A 15341-nucleotide genomic window follows, 5' to 3' on the forward strand; every position below is an offset into this window, starting at 1 on the left:
AAAAAACTGTGGTTTTCATAATTTCATCACTATACAATGTATCACATTTAATAATTAAAAAGAGTTATATGTGATACAAACGCCATAGTTTTCAGTGTTAAAGTAAACCAGATCGTTCCTACTCTTTCTTGCCGACATGTCGGTGACGCACGCCCCGCCCACTGGGTTAGTCTATCTCTTATAAGGTCCATGCCGGCTTCACGCTTTCGTCACAATCTGCCTAAATTTATGGATAACACCTGTTTCGAAAGATTGGGTGAATAGCCAATCAGACACCGATACTTTTGTTCGGGTAGCTAATTGTTTTTTTTTTTATCGTTTGCAATGCAAATCCGCCAACAGATTGGTTAAGAGCCGTATAATTTTAATTCCATATTCATGAGAAATCGTAATTCACACTTAGAATGGCAATCATTAGAAATGATAAGAAATGTCAAATGAGCAAAATTAAGGACCGTTTATTCATTTTGGCCAAAATTAAGGACTTTTAAGGACCAAAAATCATTTTTGAAAAAATTAAGGACTTTTAAGGACCATACGAACCCTGGTTAAAGATATTATCTATGCCTGAACTTCACTTTTATAATGCCATCCTAAGAATAAAATAGAACCGCAAGTGGGATGCATTATTATTAAACATAATTATGAAACAAAATTGAACATAAAATCAACTTTAAATCAAATTTATCGAGTAGCCTTGAATATTGTACACTTACAATAGTTGGACATATTTGAAAGAAAATTAGTGACATTTTATTTATGTTTTTACTAACAGTTAGCTTCCTACTGATTTTTTTTTTTTCTTTTGTCCCAGTTTGTCACATACTTCCTCAGCCTAGAGGTTTAGTAAATAGTAGGTAGATTTTATGTCAAATGGCATAGGTTAAAATGAGAAATAAAATTATAATCAACATGAGTCGTAACAGAAGCTTGGTGTTGCCACCAATGCTGCTTCCCTAGAGAGAGACCTGCTGATCAGATCAAACCTGAAAGCCTGATGTATGTATGGTTTGCAAGGTTTGAAAGTTAGTTGTGCTCTGTCTGATGCAAATAGTGCCGTATAGAGAGCTTCTAGGGTTGTAATCCAGTTAATACAATTTAAGGTACCAATAAGCCACTAAAGCACCAGAGGTGACAAGTTGTTTTGTATTATTTTATATTTCACTAGATGCAAAGAATAAATTTTAGATAATTTTTTTTCATTGCTGTGCTGTGTCTCAAAATCACGGTAAGGATTAATGAAAGGCAATAAATCGCTTTGATATGCAGAGATTATTACAAAGCTGTTACAAGTAATTAAACTAGGCAGTTAGATACTCTTAATTATTATAAATTTACATGGTCACTATAATTTTAAAATCTTTGTTAACAAAGCACCATTAAAATCACAATCTAATAACAGTTCACAGTTTAAAATGCAACTAATTTATGACATTGATTCTTAAACAATATTAGTATCATTACACATTAAAATCCACAAAATATTTGTGTTTTGTAACAACACACAACAAAATATTTATGTACCTTCTTAATTTGAAGCCTTTCCAGACATTTTAGCTGATTTATATCAATTTCCTTCTCTCTAAGCAAATTTTTTAACAATCAGAAATTGGTTTCAATATGCAAAGCAATGTTCCCACTAGTTTCTGCATGCTTTATCTCCTAACTTGTCAATCTTTCGACAATGTACCTACCTATGAAGTTTCGCATGAGCTAATGAAAGTTAAATAGTCCAAAACCTCTGACAGACATGAAGCAAATTATCACTATGTCTGAAAGTAACCACAAAGTCAGATAAAGGTTTAAATAAATATCTTATTAAATAATAATAATAATAATAATAATAGAACATAAAGACACGTTCTTATGCTAACAAAATAAACTACATATCGTGGTGATGTAGTTAAACAGAAACAGTCAAATTCAGACTAAAATGTAGAATAGCAGTCAATTTAATTTTAAGTTAAGCTAGCTTATTAACTCTTTCGTCATAACAAATTCAAAAGCAATGATGATGCAAAGATAAATAATTGCAAATTATCAGAGCTGGCAGGAACTAATGCAGCGTACATGCCAAAGCCAGAAACACACTCTGTTTTACAACCCAGAGAGTTTAGAAACCATCTGACTGATTTTGCATTCTGGCAAGGAAAAGGGACATTATAATAAAGACTGAAATTTTAAACAACTGGTTAATTTATATAACAACTGGTTAATTTATATAATAATAACTGTACATATCTTTGAAGAATAATTTTCTTTTTCTTTATGCATTCAGTTTCTTTCTTCAATACATTTCCTCTTCATTTTATAATTTTTGGATTTAATTTAGAAGGTATTTCTCCCGCCTTTTTAGCGAGCCTTCGTGGTGTAATGGTCTGCATGCTGGGCGCATATTCCAGAGGTCCCTGGTTCGATTCCCGGTAGGCGTTCCTCATCTTTCCTGCTTTGAAAAAATCCTAATGTCTCTACAGTGGTGCCTGAACTAAAAAATGGTGGTGGATAATGATTCTCCACACCCAGGATTTGGCGATTGGGTCCACTAAAAAAATCCCGATCGCCCTTTAAAAGGGGGGTATATAAGGTATTTCTCCCGCCTTCTTAGCGTACCTTTGTGGTGTAGTGGTCTGCATGCTGGGCGCGTATTCCAGAGGTCCGTAGTTCACTTCCTGGCGAAGGTGTTGCTCATTTTTCATGCTTCCAAAAAAATCCTAATGTCTCTACAAATTAAAGATCTGCTATCCTAAAAACTAAATGAACAGAAAAAGCTGCTAATTTTATTTCTTTAGTAATATGAACATTCAGAATAAATATGAAATTATACATGTTAAGGCTCAGTTATGGAGCCAATGTGGCCGAAATTTTAGAATTTAGTGACCCACCGAGCAAAAATATCTAGAAATTGCAAAACTTTTAGAATTTAGGATAGGCACGGAGTGCAAAATATAAAAAGGCACTACGTAGCAGAGCTTAGTATGCACAGAACATACTGATGCTTAGTATTGCATCAGGTGGGAAAATGCCTAGTGCCAGCCCTGTGTATGATGAGTTGAGACACATAAGGCGAATCTTTTAAATTGTCAGTTTTTAATTTCTAAATAAACAGAAAAATCCCTTTCCGTAAATGTCTGTCCATTAATAAGATTACAAGCATTTTTGATATTTTCAACTCATTTGTCTAGTGAAAAGTAGAACAAATGGAGGAAAGAAGATCATGTTAAAAAAAAAAAAAAAAAAAAAAAGACTTCTAATGTCAGAAGTAAAACATTCAAATATTATGTTTCCATTGTTCTTGCAAAAAATCTCCAACAAGTAAGAAATTCACCACAAATTTTCTGTAAAATACACCCATCATATGTTAATACCATGAAGACATTTTTTTCATTTTGTCACATTTTTCTCGAATATTCTAGAATCTTGGGTCTATAAATCTTGCCTTCAAATCCTTCTAAACTTTTCCAGCTGCAATGTCAAAAATCCTAAAGAAAAATTACCTCTACCAATCCTGTAACAGCAAAATGCCAGAAATATTTTGAGGGGAGAAGAGGAAAAAAGTTTAAAATCATTTTATGCAGAAAAATGATGTGCACTCTGAGATAGCTGCATGGGAAAAACTCTAACCATGAAAAAATTAAAAAGAAGACATTTTTAATTAATTATATAGCTATTTTGCTTTTGCTAAGAATTCTTTTGTAAATTGTGCTTTATTACATTGTTTATTTTCAGATTCACAATATTGCAGCAAAAAATACAAATGTTTCATTTTAATGTTATTTCTTAAATATAAATTCAATATGTTATAATTATTGTAATGATTTTCAATGTTAAAATGTTGAAAAAAATCGTCGAAAAATTTCTCAGATCTCCGATTTTTTTTTTTTTTTTAAATAGAAACTGATCTTTAAATCGCCAAAATGTTGATACGTCGCCAAATTTTGAACTGTTTAATAAAAGAATTCACATCACCAAAAGCGAAAAGTTGTTTAAGAGCTATTCATTAGAAAACAATGAAATAAATTCGAAAAGCTTATATTTCACTTTTTGCCCATAATCTCGAGTATCCTAACATTTGTAAAGGGTGTCCCAAAATTAACGCAAGATTTGAATTTGGCGGAATTTTTGCATTAAGTTGTTGGCAACCTTGAAAAATTAACAGTTTGAAAGTCGAGAGTTTAGGGTCAGTGAAAATGGAGCGTAATACGATACAACAACGTGTCTTCATTATTGAACAATATTTTTTAAATAATGAAAGATTGGCGGCCGCAGTTCAAAAATTTTATACAAAATATGGTAAAAATAGTGTTTTAACCTCGTCAACAGTGAAAAGTTGAATTAATTGAAAAATTTGTAGAGACTGAATCAGTTGGAGACGGTAAATTCACTGGTCGTCCAAAAACAAGCTGTTCAAATGTCAATATTGAAGCAGTGCGTAAGAGAGTTGGTGAAAACCCAGGAACATCAATTTGGCATTGTGGATAAGAATTGCAAATTTCAAGAAGCGTATACTCACAAAAGATTTGTGTCTTCATGCTTACAAAATTCAATTAACACAACAACTGAAGCCTAATAACCATGAACAGCGAAGAGAGTTTGTGGAATGGATTATTAATCATCAAAAGGTATATGCTGGTTTTTCTAGCAAAATAATCCTAAGTGATGAAGCACATTTTCATCTTGATGGCTTTGTTAATTGCCGTGTTTGGAATTCGGAGAACCCACGTGTGATTAGCAAAAAACAAATGCACCCACAACGTGCCACTGTTTGGAGCGGATTTTGGGAGGAGGCATTATTGGACCATACGTTTTTTAGAATGAAGCTGGTCAAGCAGCAACTGTTAATGGTGCTCGATATCGCGACATGATAACACAGTTCTTTCTGCCGAAATTGGATGATATTGATGTGGCCAATATATAGTTTCAACAAGGCAGTTCCACATGCCATACAGCCAATAAAACAATTTAATTACTGCATGAGACATTTCTTGATCGTGTAATCTCTCGTTTCGGTGATCAGGATTGGTCCCCTAGATCATGTGATTTAACATCATTAGATTTCTTCTTATGGGGTTATTTGAAGTCAAAGGTCTATGTCAACAATCCCACAACCACAGGAGCATTACAAGAGGAAATTAAACACTGCATCAACGAAATTCAGCCACAATTATGCAGAAAGGTCATGAAAACTTTCGACGAAAGGGTGCGTATGTGCCCGAAAAGCTGTGGAGGTCATTTGCCCGATGTGTTATTCTATATTTCTGGGATGTCCGATGGATATCCCAGAAAACTGTCGCCATTCCAATTCTCCCTTTGTGGATCACTGACTGCGATTTTGTATCTAGGCTGTAATGGTGAATTCAGGTTTCATCTCAGTGATTATCATCAGAAAAAACTCCAATTTGATGCACCTGAATTGTGCCACCACAGTGGTGCAAATGTCCATTCAGATAAATTTTTGGTCCAAAGTGAGCAAATGCAGCCCCCAACATGCAGCCAGCTTTTGCATATCTAAATCTTGGTTCAATATGAGGCAAACACATTCTTTGGAATGCTCACAGCCTCTACCATCTCTCTAACCTTGATTTGATGGTCGCCCAGCACCATTTGGTGAATTTTAGCAATGTTTTCATCAGTGGTGGTAATTTTTGGCTATCCTGAACATCCAGATTCAAGCTGATAAGGCCACATTTAAATTCAGCTGCCCAAAATTTTATATTTGTAAATAACTGTGTATATTACCCACTTACAGCCTCCAACATCCCATTAATCTGTGTAACCTTTCAAAAACAACTATCTAATCACAGCTCAATACTAGATTTTTTTACATTTTTGCAAAACCAGTCACATTAAACCACAATAACAATTGTAAAACAAAAGATTAAAGTTAAAAATAGCTGAAATTTAGATTAGAAGTTATCAACTGACACCCAAACAAATTCTCCATCTTTAGCTGATTCATTCTGCCATCTACATATCAAGATAAGAAACTTTTCAGACAGGCTTTGTATGCATTCCTGATTATCAAAAGCATGGAAAGATGTCTGCTAGTAACATATTGCACCATTTACAGGCAAATAAATTAGGACATTTTCAGAGGACTATTTCAGAGGAGGAGAGGAGAAAAGAAGGTGTAGTATGCAAACAGAATTTAAAAAAATAATAAAGTGACATGTGGGAAAGCAAGGAATGCCTGTGGCACTACATATTCCAGACTGTTTCGAAATATACCATTCTGTACAAGATAGTTAATAAACAGAACTGGTATTCACATCTATGAAAAATACTTTGTGCACGACTGAGTCTTCTCAGTGATGCCTCATGGTGAGTGTAGCATTTTGGCATGTGCATTTATGAATCAGTTTCCAGAAGAAGCAATTTAGTGCCAGATAAAGAAAACAGCTGCTCATATAAATGTTATCCACATGAAACATGTTTATATAACTTTTAGATAAAACATATTACCTACATTTCGCATCCCAACAGACACAAACAGCATAAATCAGCAAGAAAAAAAGCGAAATAATTTTAATATTAAACATATGAATGTTTCTGTCTGATTTAAAAATTCAAAACATTTATGAAACTGAAATTTTCATTTTGTATAAACGTTTAATTTTTAAAAAGAAGCACTGAAAATAAAATCTGTTTCAAATTTTTTTTAACCACAATATTAAAAAACTATTAAGAAAACTTTCTTAATGGACATGTAATAAGAGATATGATAATATGAAACAAACTCAAATTTTTTGCACAAGAGAATTTAATAAATTCAAAAACAGCAGGAGAATTATGTGCAAAAGTAAACACCATCTCCTATCTAAAAACTGATTAACTATAATAGTTAGTGCACTAGTCACTGCTATTCATGACAGTCTTCCAATTATACAATATTTACCAAAACTTTCTGACACCATAAACCTCAGAAAGCATAATCCTGCATATTACGATATACTCTTGAAATACTGGACCTGGGAGACAACTAGCAAGTGGCTTCCAAAAAGACAGTCAAAAACAGGTTATAAAGGCAAAGGTTGTCATTAAGTTTTAATGTTATGTATACATATTGAAGCTGAATGAAGAAAATAAAGGATTGATACACAGTTGAATTAAATGTTACTCTTCATATGAAGAAATAAACTACTGAATAATTTCTATACAGTTTCAATTCACAATCAACAGGTTCTACTTAGCAATTCATAGAGGAGAATATGCTACAAATTAGATTATAATATTGATGATTTAAACAAATTCAGCGCTATCCAATTTTACACTTAGAACTTATAACAAACTTTTTTTTTTTTTTTTTTTTTTTTTTTTTAATGTTACTGGTTGCTCAAAAGGGCTTTTTAAACTTTCTTATGCTCTCACTGAGCTTGCAGTCTACAAGCCTGTTCTTATACTCACGCCTGGTAACCATCTTTTTTTTTCGGGGGGGTTGGCTTTTTTTAACTTTCTTATTAAGCAATGTTTTCTTCATATTTATACCACAAATAATTAAACAGCAAAATCACAAAAATTTTAAGAGCACTATATGTTTGAATTCCTGAATGTGCGCTAGATATTGCCATACATATTTATACTCATTAAATTATTTCTTTAAAAATTAGCCACTTGTGTGGCCAGCTGCTTAACAATTATATACAGACAAAAGTCTTTAATCCAGACTCGTCGGGACTTCGGCGATTCCGGGTTATCACTTTCTCCGGATTATAGATCATCAGTTTAAATCTGGTAAGATGGCATGCAGAAATTATAAAATTAAAAATATGAAACCATAATTTATGAAATAAAGAGCAATTATGATCTAAAGGGTATCAAAATTTACAAAAAAAAAAAAAGCTTAATATTTATTTGTTTACTTTATTAAACATTTCTTTCAACGTGCGCATGCGTAAAGCATACAAATATGCATAGTCGAAATTAGAAATTTGCAACCAGAAAACTATTTTATTTGTACACGTGATATTTATAATGACGAGGAATTTGATTTAAATCATATCAAAGACGGAGTACATAGAGATGAAATACTACATTTAGTAAGGAATTATAAGCCAAATAAAATAAAATCATCTGCCCTGAAGATAAGGACAGTGCTGACAGATCAACTTCCAATTCACTGCACGCCGCGACGTCCCCCTGCCCCCCGCAGAGCAGCGTGAAATTGATAAACAGATTTCGGAATTGTTAGAGAAACAAAGGATATGCCTTTATCCATTTTTTGCAGCAATCCACTTTTTGTTTGAAGGACATCGAAACATGCTTTCGCTTTGCAGAACCTTTGGCAGCTCCAGAATCGGAAATTCTTTTTGACATAATCGAAAGTTCAAGCTTACTTTTATAAAATTGCTCTAACAGTCTGCAAAAAAAAATAATAAGCCAGATTCAATTAGAAGATTAAGGAACAACGCAATCTGCAACATTAACTGAAATAGATAATTAGATAACTTTAGCTTAGCTTATACCGTCTGTTATACATTAAACGCACATGCGTTAACTTATTATGCGCATGTGTAAATGCATATGTGCATGCGTAAAGGTATTATGCGCATGCGTCGATGCATTATGTGTTCATGCATACGCAGAAAGTTTGTAGCTTTGAGGTCACACTAAATCGCATTAAAAAAGTAGGAAAAAATATGAAGAACTTGTGATTATTTCTTTTAAATTCCTTAGTTTATTATTACTCAATAACCTTGCAGATTAAATTTAAAAGTATCTTAGGTTTACTGAATAATGACATGCTGACAAGTGGAATTAAAAGTACCTTATTTCAGACACTGGCAGCATATTGCTTTCAAACAACTGAATTGTTGATCAAAATTGAAAGATAAAAATAAATCTATCTTACATTTTGCTGAATGGCAACAGTCTGGTATGCTGGAGATAAAACTGTTTTATTACAGTTTTGCCACTGCTCGTTTTCAAATCACTGAGTTATTAATCAAAAATTTATTAAATGTGTACAAAATATGAAACAAATAATAAAACAAATTCAAAATTTGGATTTACCGGCACAAATGTTCCGAGTGGAGGACTATGTTATTCAAAATTTGATGGCTCTAGGTACAATCATTTTTCACAATGCAAGGACATACATGCAGATTCTTCATAATTTAATTTCCTTAAAAATAATAAAGGGCGGGCAATAATATCTGGTGGCAACAATTTGAAAAGTTATTTATAATTTACGCCATTTATAATGAACCTATGCAATATTCCATTTCGAGATTAATAACCTTTTTGGGCTTTTAAAAAAAGGATAAAAAAGATGAGACAGAAAATTAGCAACATACATAAACTCTTTAATACACACATTCTTGTCAATTAACATACACTCTTTTTACCTTTCTTCGGTATCCATTTCAGGGCATGAATCAGTCATTTCACTCATTGTATCTATTGGCCTAAGACATGATACTAAACCACAAGTTGGCTGTGAATGCATAGTTGGTTTAAGATCTTGGAGAAGCTTCAGTAATTCTTCATCAGACATGTCATCTTGAAAATAATCTAGAAGCAATTGCATTTCAAAACTAGCAGACTGACACAGATCATCATCTCCACTCATAACCTAAAATGATATATATGTCATAATAAGAGCACAAGGAAAAGGAAAAGACAGAACACTGTAGATGCGTAGTTATCCTATATTGAAGAGGAAGTAATCTGATTGCGTCGTAAGCTAATGTGTTGACTTTGTAAATAAAACTTGGCAGTAGAAGCAATTTTAATTCCATTTTTATTTGCAACTGATATTTGTGGCCACAATCACTTGGTACTCTAGTCGTGCCTTTCCACAAAAGATTTACATTTTTGATATTGTTGAGAAGGAAAGCAAGCCAGCAAAATTACATCTTAGCACAGTAGAGAGCAAAAGCCGAAGTGCGTAGTTATGAAAGAAGGAAGCACGCAAAGAGAAAAGTTTTGGTTTACAATTCGGTGATTGGTCGTCAAGAGGCATCTGGTATTAACGGTTACGTAAGATTGCATGATTAATTTGAATGACGCAATGCAGATAAGTTATTACGATTTTAGAATAAAGAGGAAGAATTAATCTTTATAGTTATATTATAATTCTGATTCATACATTGTTATCTTACATATATATATATTTTTTTAAGTTTAAAAGAACTCACAAAAAAATTCATTAATGCAATACTCGTTTGCAGAAAAAACATATCAGATAAAAAAATACTGTTTTTTACTTCCTTGTGGAAGTAAAAAGGAAGTATTGCAATCCCGAAAATTTTCAAGTATCGTACTTCAATGAAAATATCCATTTTTACAGCTACTGAATGCAATTTAATGATGTTTCTGCATGACATCTGTACTTAAGGACAGAATAAAGGACTCTTTTTCCCAGACGAATTATAAAACTGATTTAAAATGGATTCAGAAGAGATTTTTTTCATGGTGTCTGTACATATGTATCTCGCAAAACTCAAAAACGAATAGAACGTTGAAATTTTGTATGGAGGACTGATATAACATGTAGATGTGCACATCCCTTTTTGGTTGCAACTTGCGAGCACCAAAAGCATATAAATATATGTGTACACATATATATATATATATATATATATATATATATCCACTCTGTTACACAGCTCACTGAGCTCAGTTTATTCTTATACGTTTGTAAACTGGGCATTTTTTGCTTTAAAAATCATGGAATTACGTTGTTCTTATCTTCCAGTTAAGGTTTTTACACCTTTAGTTAACCTGCATGTTTTAGTTGTACAATTATCAATGATTTAAAAGTTGTTCAAGTTCAGCTAAGCCCAGTTTTTTTTTTTTTTTGTGGGGCCACAGCAGTCATATTTGTTTACATTTGAAACTTAGCAGAATAATGGATTTGTTGCCAATCTAGAGAAACTAAGCTTCGCAACAAGGTAATGTCTCCTTTTATTATTGCGAATTAAATTATGTGAGACCAAAAGTAAAGTTTCAATTTTGTGCACCAAAAAATCTGTCTTCTTGCCTGTTGGCCGAATTGCTTGTTTTTGCATAGAAACTGTCATTTTAACTGTAAAAATTGTTTTTTTAATTTTTTTAACTGTATTTGGTGTCTTATGTTTTTAAAAATTGTTTTTAAAAATTTTTAACTGTATTTGGTGTCTTGTGTTTTTCTATATATTTAAATTTTTAATGACGATATTTTGTGTTTTTATTATTTTTGCCTTGCCACGAAGTGAGAACTGAATTAATTGAATGAGAAGAAATACATCTCTAATGAAATTTGAAGAAATAAGTCTTTCATATTAGCAGAAAATACTGTTGCCAGTTTGTTTCAGACAGAGGAGAATGTTTATGAGTAGCGCATGCGCATTAGGTAAGCAGAGCTGAATCATCTGAGAATACTGTTTATTTTTTATTTGTTTAATTTCTTTTATACATCATTTTAGTTTTAGTATAATATTTGAATATAACATGTGGCAACAATTAGATAATTCTTCAGATTTTTTTTTTCCCATTCTGAGTTATAAAATGAATGAGATGTAACACTGTTAAGTGAACTTAGCGTCAGAGTTTTGCTATGGTAAATAGATATAGGGAATTTTAAAAAGCGCATTTATTCTATTCTGATTTATGCACTATCGCCGAAGTAGATTTAATTCAATTCAACAAGTCTAAATGAAATGCAGGAAAAAATGCATATAATTTAATATTCTGTACAAGGAAGTTACATGGTGTATACATCAGATTTTTTTTTTAAATTTCTGAATAAGCTGTGCACACATTGAAAAGATTTAATTTTGTATTTTACTCAAGTCTTTAACATAATACATGTATTATTATTTTTTCAGTTATTAATTTTTCAGCTTAGGCGTATGAATACTATATCCTATTACATACAAATTCAGTCCCAGAATATTAGGAAATGCCCTATATTGCATGGAAAGAATTTCTCAATATTCTTCATGGTTACTGAGAAAAAATTCTAGTTTATCACATTTCTTTTCTATCTATAGAATTAAAATGCTTCATTTCAGATTCAGTTCCTTGCAAACTATTAAATTTTAATATAAAATATATACATACATTCTAAATTTTTATATTTGTCAGATATGATAAAAAGATTAATAAACGTAAAAAATGCAATTTGATTTTTTTTTAAAGTTCTAAAATATAATAAAATATTATTTAATCTTTTGATGATTCAACCCTCATATAATTAAATGAAACAAGTTAGGATACCAGAATTAGTGACTTTTTTTCAAAATTAGCCAAATATAATAAATTTTAAAAACATTATAAAAGCAGGTTTGTATGTATCATTTATTAATAAATCATATTAATATTTTGTATGGTTGATATTCCAAAAAAGGAACTTTTGATTTATAACACAAATATAAAATTATTACTTGTCTAAAATACACTACAGACACAATATAAATGAAATCTGTTATTAAAATAATAAATTTTGGCAAAAAAGTGATTAACAAAATGTATCTATCAATTTATATATATTGAAAAAATGAAAAAATATGTGATCAAGAACTAATGCTGCAAATAGTCTAAGTATTTTTCATTAAAAATATCTTTAAAAAATATTAAAGACTGTAATGAAAAATTCAATCAATACAAACAGGAAACCAACATTAAAAATATAAAATATCAATGCAAATTGAATATGTCGAATAGTGCAGATTTTGAAATTAAATATCTCGGTCATTTTTTTTTTTTTTTTAAATATAACTAAAGGGACTGCAGAAATGCATAAAATGCTAGATTTCATATTTTTATAAACTTGATTTCTTTAAGCTTAAAAATGGCAAAACATGAATTTTTGCATCATTTAAAACATTTCTGCAATTGGAAGTACATTTGGTCGTCAACTTAAATCTATTATTTAATTTTTATTTATTTATGAGGAATTGCACTTATGATCACAAAAAATAAAGAAAAAAAATGAATTTTACATTTATAATAAGTATATAAACTTTATGTATAATAAGGATATAAACTTTATGTATATAACCTACATGTAACTACATATTGTTGCGTGCGTACGGGTTCGTTATGAAATGAATGCACAAGTCCGATGAAAAATGAACAAAAATTTATTATCATCACAACAAAAATGCTTAAATTTTCTCAAATTATCATGCAGTATTACAATATCTCACAGTAGTTATCTTTTAACTACTCAAATGTACAATAGAACGTAATTCAAAACAGCTAAAGAACGCTAATCCGCGAATTCGGTATAATCAACAACAGCAGTTTTCTAAACAACAACAAACTAAGCAACTCCTACAAACTGAGATGTTTTCCTCCTTTTATAAGATTTTAAAATCACGCGCTAGAATTTTCCAGTGCTTTCTCAAAATCAAAAAGAGATATTTATTTATTTAATGCACGCGCTCTTGTATTTTCACTTTTCCGGCTTAGCTTTCTTTTAATATTCGTCAAGCGCTGCACTGCGCGAGAAATAAAACCATTTAATTTATAATTGAACTAACATTAGCTTTTTAAATACCAAATTCGTAACACTGCCCCCTTCCCAAGGACTGCACGTCCCGGGCAGTACAATCCCTAGACAGGAAGCTAAACTTACAACTGTGGCATAAATGCAACTGAGGCATAAACATTACATTACAATATCAAACAACATGAACAATAAATGCAATAACTAACTTACACAAATCAAATACTAAATACAAAACAAATAAAATACTAAATACAAAACAAATCAAATACACATTTAAAAACAAAAAGGACCATGGTCTGATACTATTTACAATTATTTACATTATGTACTATGGTCATAGTAATTAGCTAACCTGTCGTAATGAACGACTTTAGGTTTAGTGTTCAAAGACTTACGGATCCGAACCACGACGTCATTCAGCCTGTTTAGGACCGTGTACGGACCATCCCAAGGTAACTGTAATTCAGGCCTGACTCCTTTTCGTCGAATTGGGTTTCACAACCACACCTTGTCTCCTTTGTTGAATCTATGTCCAGTAGCTCTCGCGTTGTATCTGGTCTTCACTTTCTCAGTCGCCAAGTTCACTCGCTTTCGTGCGGAACGGTGCATCACTTCAAAACGGGCCTGGACATCTTGGATGTGTTCCTCAGACGATGAAGGAGCATCCAGAGGGCGGCCAAACAATAGATCACAAGTCACACAAAGGTCACGACCGAAGAGCATCTGTGATGGAGAATAGCTGGTAGTCTCGTGGACAGCACTGCGGTAAGCCAGTAAAAAGAGTGGTAATTTCTTGTCCCAGTCCTGTTGGTTTCTGGAAACCACTAATGAGAGGTTATTAAGGATGGTTCGATTGAACCTCTCTACCATGCCGTCCGACTGGGGATGCAATGGCGTCGTTTGAGTTTTGTCAATGCCAAGTAGTTTGCATAGTTCTTTGATTACTGCCGAGGCAAAATTCCTTCCCTGATCGGAATGTAATTGAAGAGGCACTCCGAACCTGGAAATCCAGTGGTGTATCATTACCTCAGCTACTGTGACTGCCTCTTGATCAGGAATAGGATAAGCTTCAGGCCACTTGGTGAAGTAATCAATGACAACGAGTATGTATTTGTTGCCATCAGCAGTTCGTGGCAGAGGTCCCAGGATATCAAAGGCGATATGTTCAAAAGGCGCACCTACGTTGTAACGTTGCAGTCTGCCTCGGCTGCGTTTCCTCGGTCCTTTCCGACCTGCACAGGCATCGCAAGATCGGCACCACTTTTGCACGTCATTCTTTGCATTATTCCAGTAAAAGCGCTCACGAACTCTCTGTACGGTCTTCATAATTCCAAAGTGACCTCCTGTAGGCCTGTTATGTAGTTCTTTGAGGACATCAGGAATCCAGGATCTTGGAAGTATCAGTTGCCATTGGAACGTCTTCCCATCATCCGACTCGAATTTCCGGTATAAGACGCCGTTTCGAATGTGAAGTGAATCCCAGAGTGCCCAGTATTGTTTTGTTGTAGGACTACAGATAGAAATGTCCTGCCATGTAGGTTTTCTGTTTGATGACTCTATTAAATCAAGTATGGGTTTAATGTAGCGGTCTTCCAGTTGGTCTTTCCTGACTTCATCATCACTCCACGGGTCTCGATCAGCCGATGTTGATGTTGTAATTTGTCTTGCGACCGGAGTCAGCAGCTCGTATTTCGCTTCCACCCTGGAACAATATCGGCAGCTTTCTTGGCAAGGTCTTCTAGACAGGGCGTCGGTGTTTCCGTGTGATGATCCCTTACGATGACGGATAGTGATGTCATATTCTTGGAGTCTCTGTATCCACCTGGCTATTTGACCCTCAGGATTTTTGAAATTTAAAAGCCAGGCCAATGAGGCATGGTCCGTGCGGAGGAGGAATTTTCTCCCGTAT

The 15341-nt window shown here is 32.9% G+C and overlaps 1 protein-coding gene and 1 long non-coding RNA gene across 4 annotated transcripts in view; one reads left to right on the forward strand and one right to left on the reverse strand.

The window, feature by feature from the left end:
* The window catches only part of LOC118182795 (uncharacterized), a 54361-nt gene that overhangs the window by 33043 nt on the left and 5977 nt on the right, over positions 1 to 15341 (forward strand). Inside the window, exon 3 of the long non-coding RNA XR_004757119.2 lies at positions 11190 to 11329. This is a non-coding gene — a long non-coding RNA (uncharacterized LOC118182795). The remainder of the gene's footprint in view (positions 1 to 11189; positions 11330 to 15341) is intronic.
* The window catches only part of LOC118182793 (uncharacterized), a 58879-nt gene that overhangs the window by 6860 nt on the left and 36678 nt on the right, over positions 1 to 15341 (reverse strand). For all 3 annotated transcript variants that reach the window (XM_035352182.2, XM_035352180.2, XM_035352181.2), the window contains one exon: positions 9342 to 9568. In XM_035352182.2, coding sequence (XP_035208073.1) covers positions 9342 to 9568 — 227 coding nt within the window. The remainder of the gene's footprint in view (positions 1 to 9341; positions 9569 to 15341) is intronic.

The sequence above is a fragment of the Stegodyphus dumicola genome, chromosome 7 (genome assembly GCF_044657685.1).
Source record: "Stegodyphus dumicola isolate Sdum_Otavi_A_Nest chromosome 7, ASM4465768v1".
Taxonomy (NCBI): Eukaryota; Metazoa; Arthropoda; class Arachnida; order Araneae; family Eresidae; genus Stegodyphus; species Stegodyphus dumicola.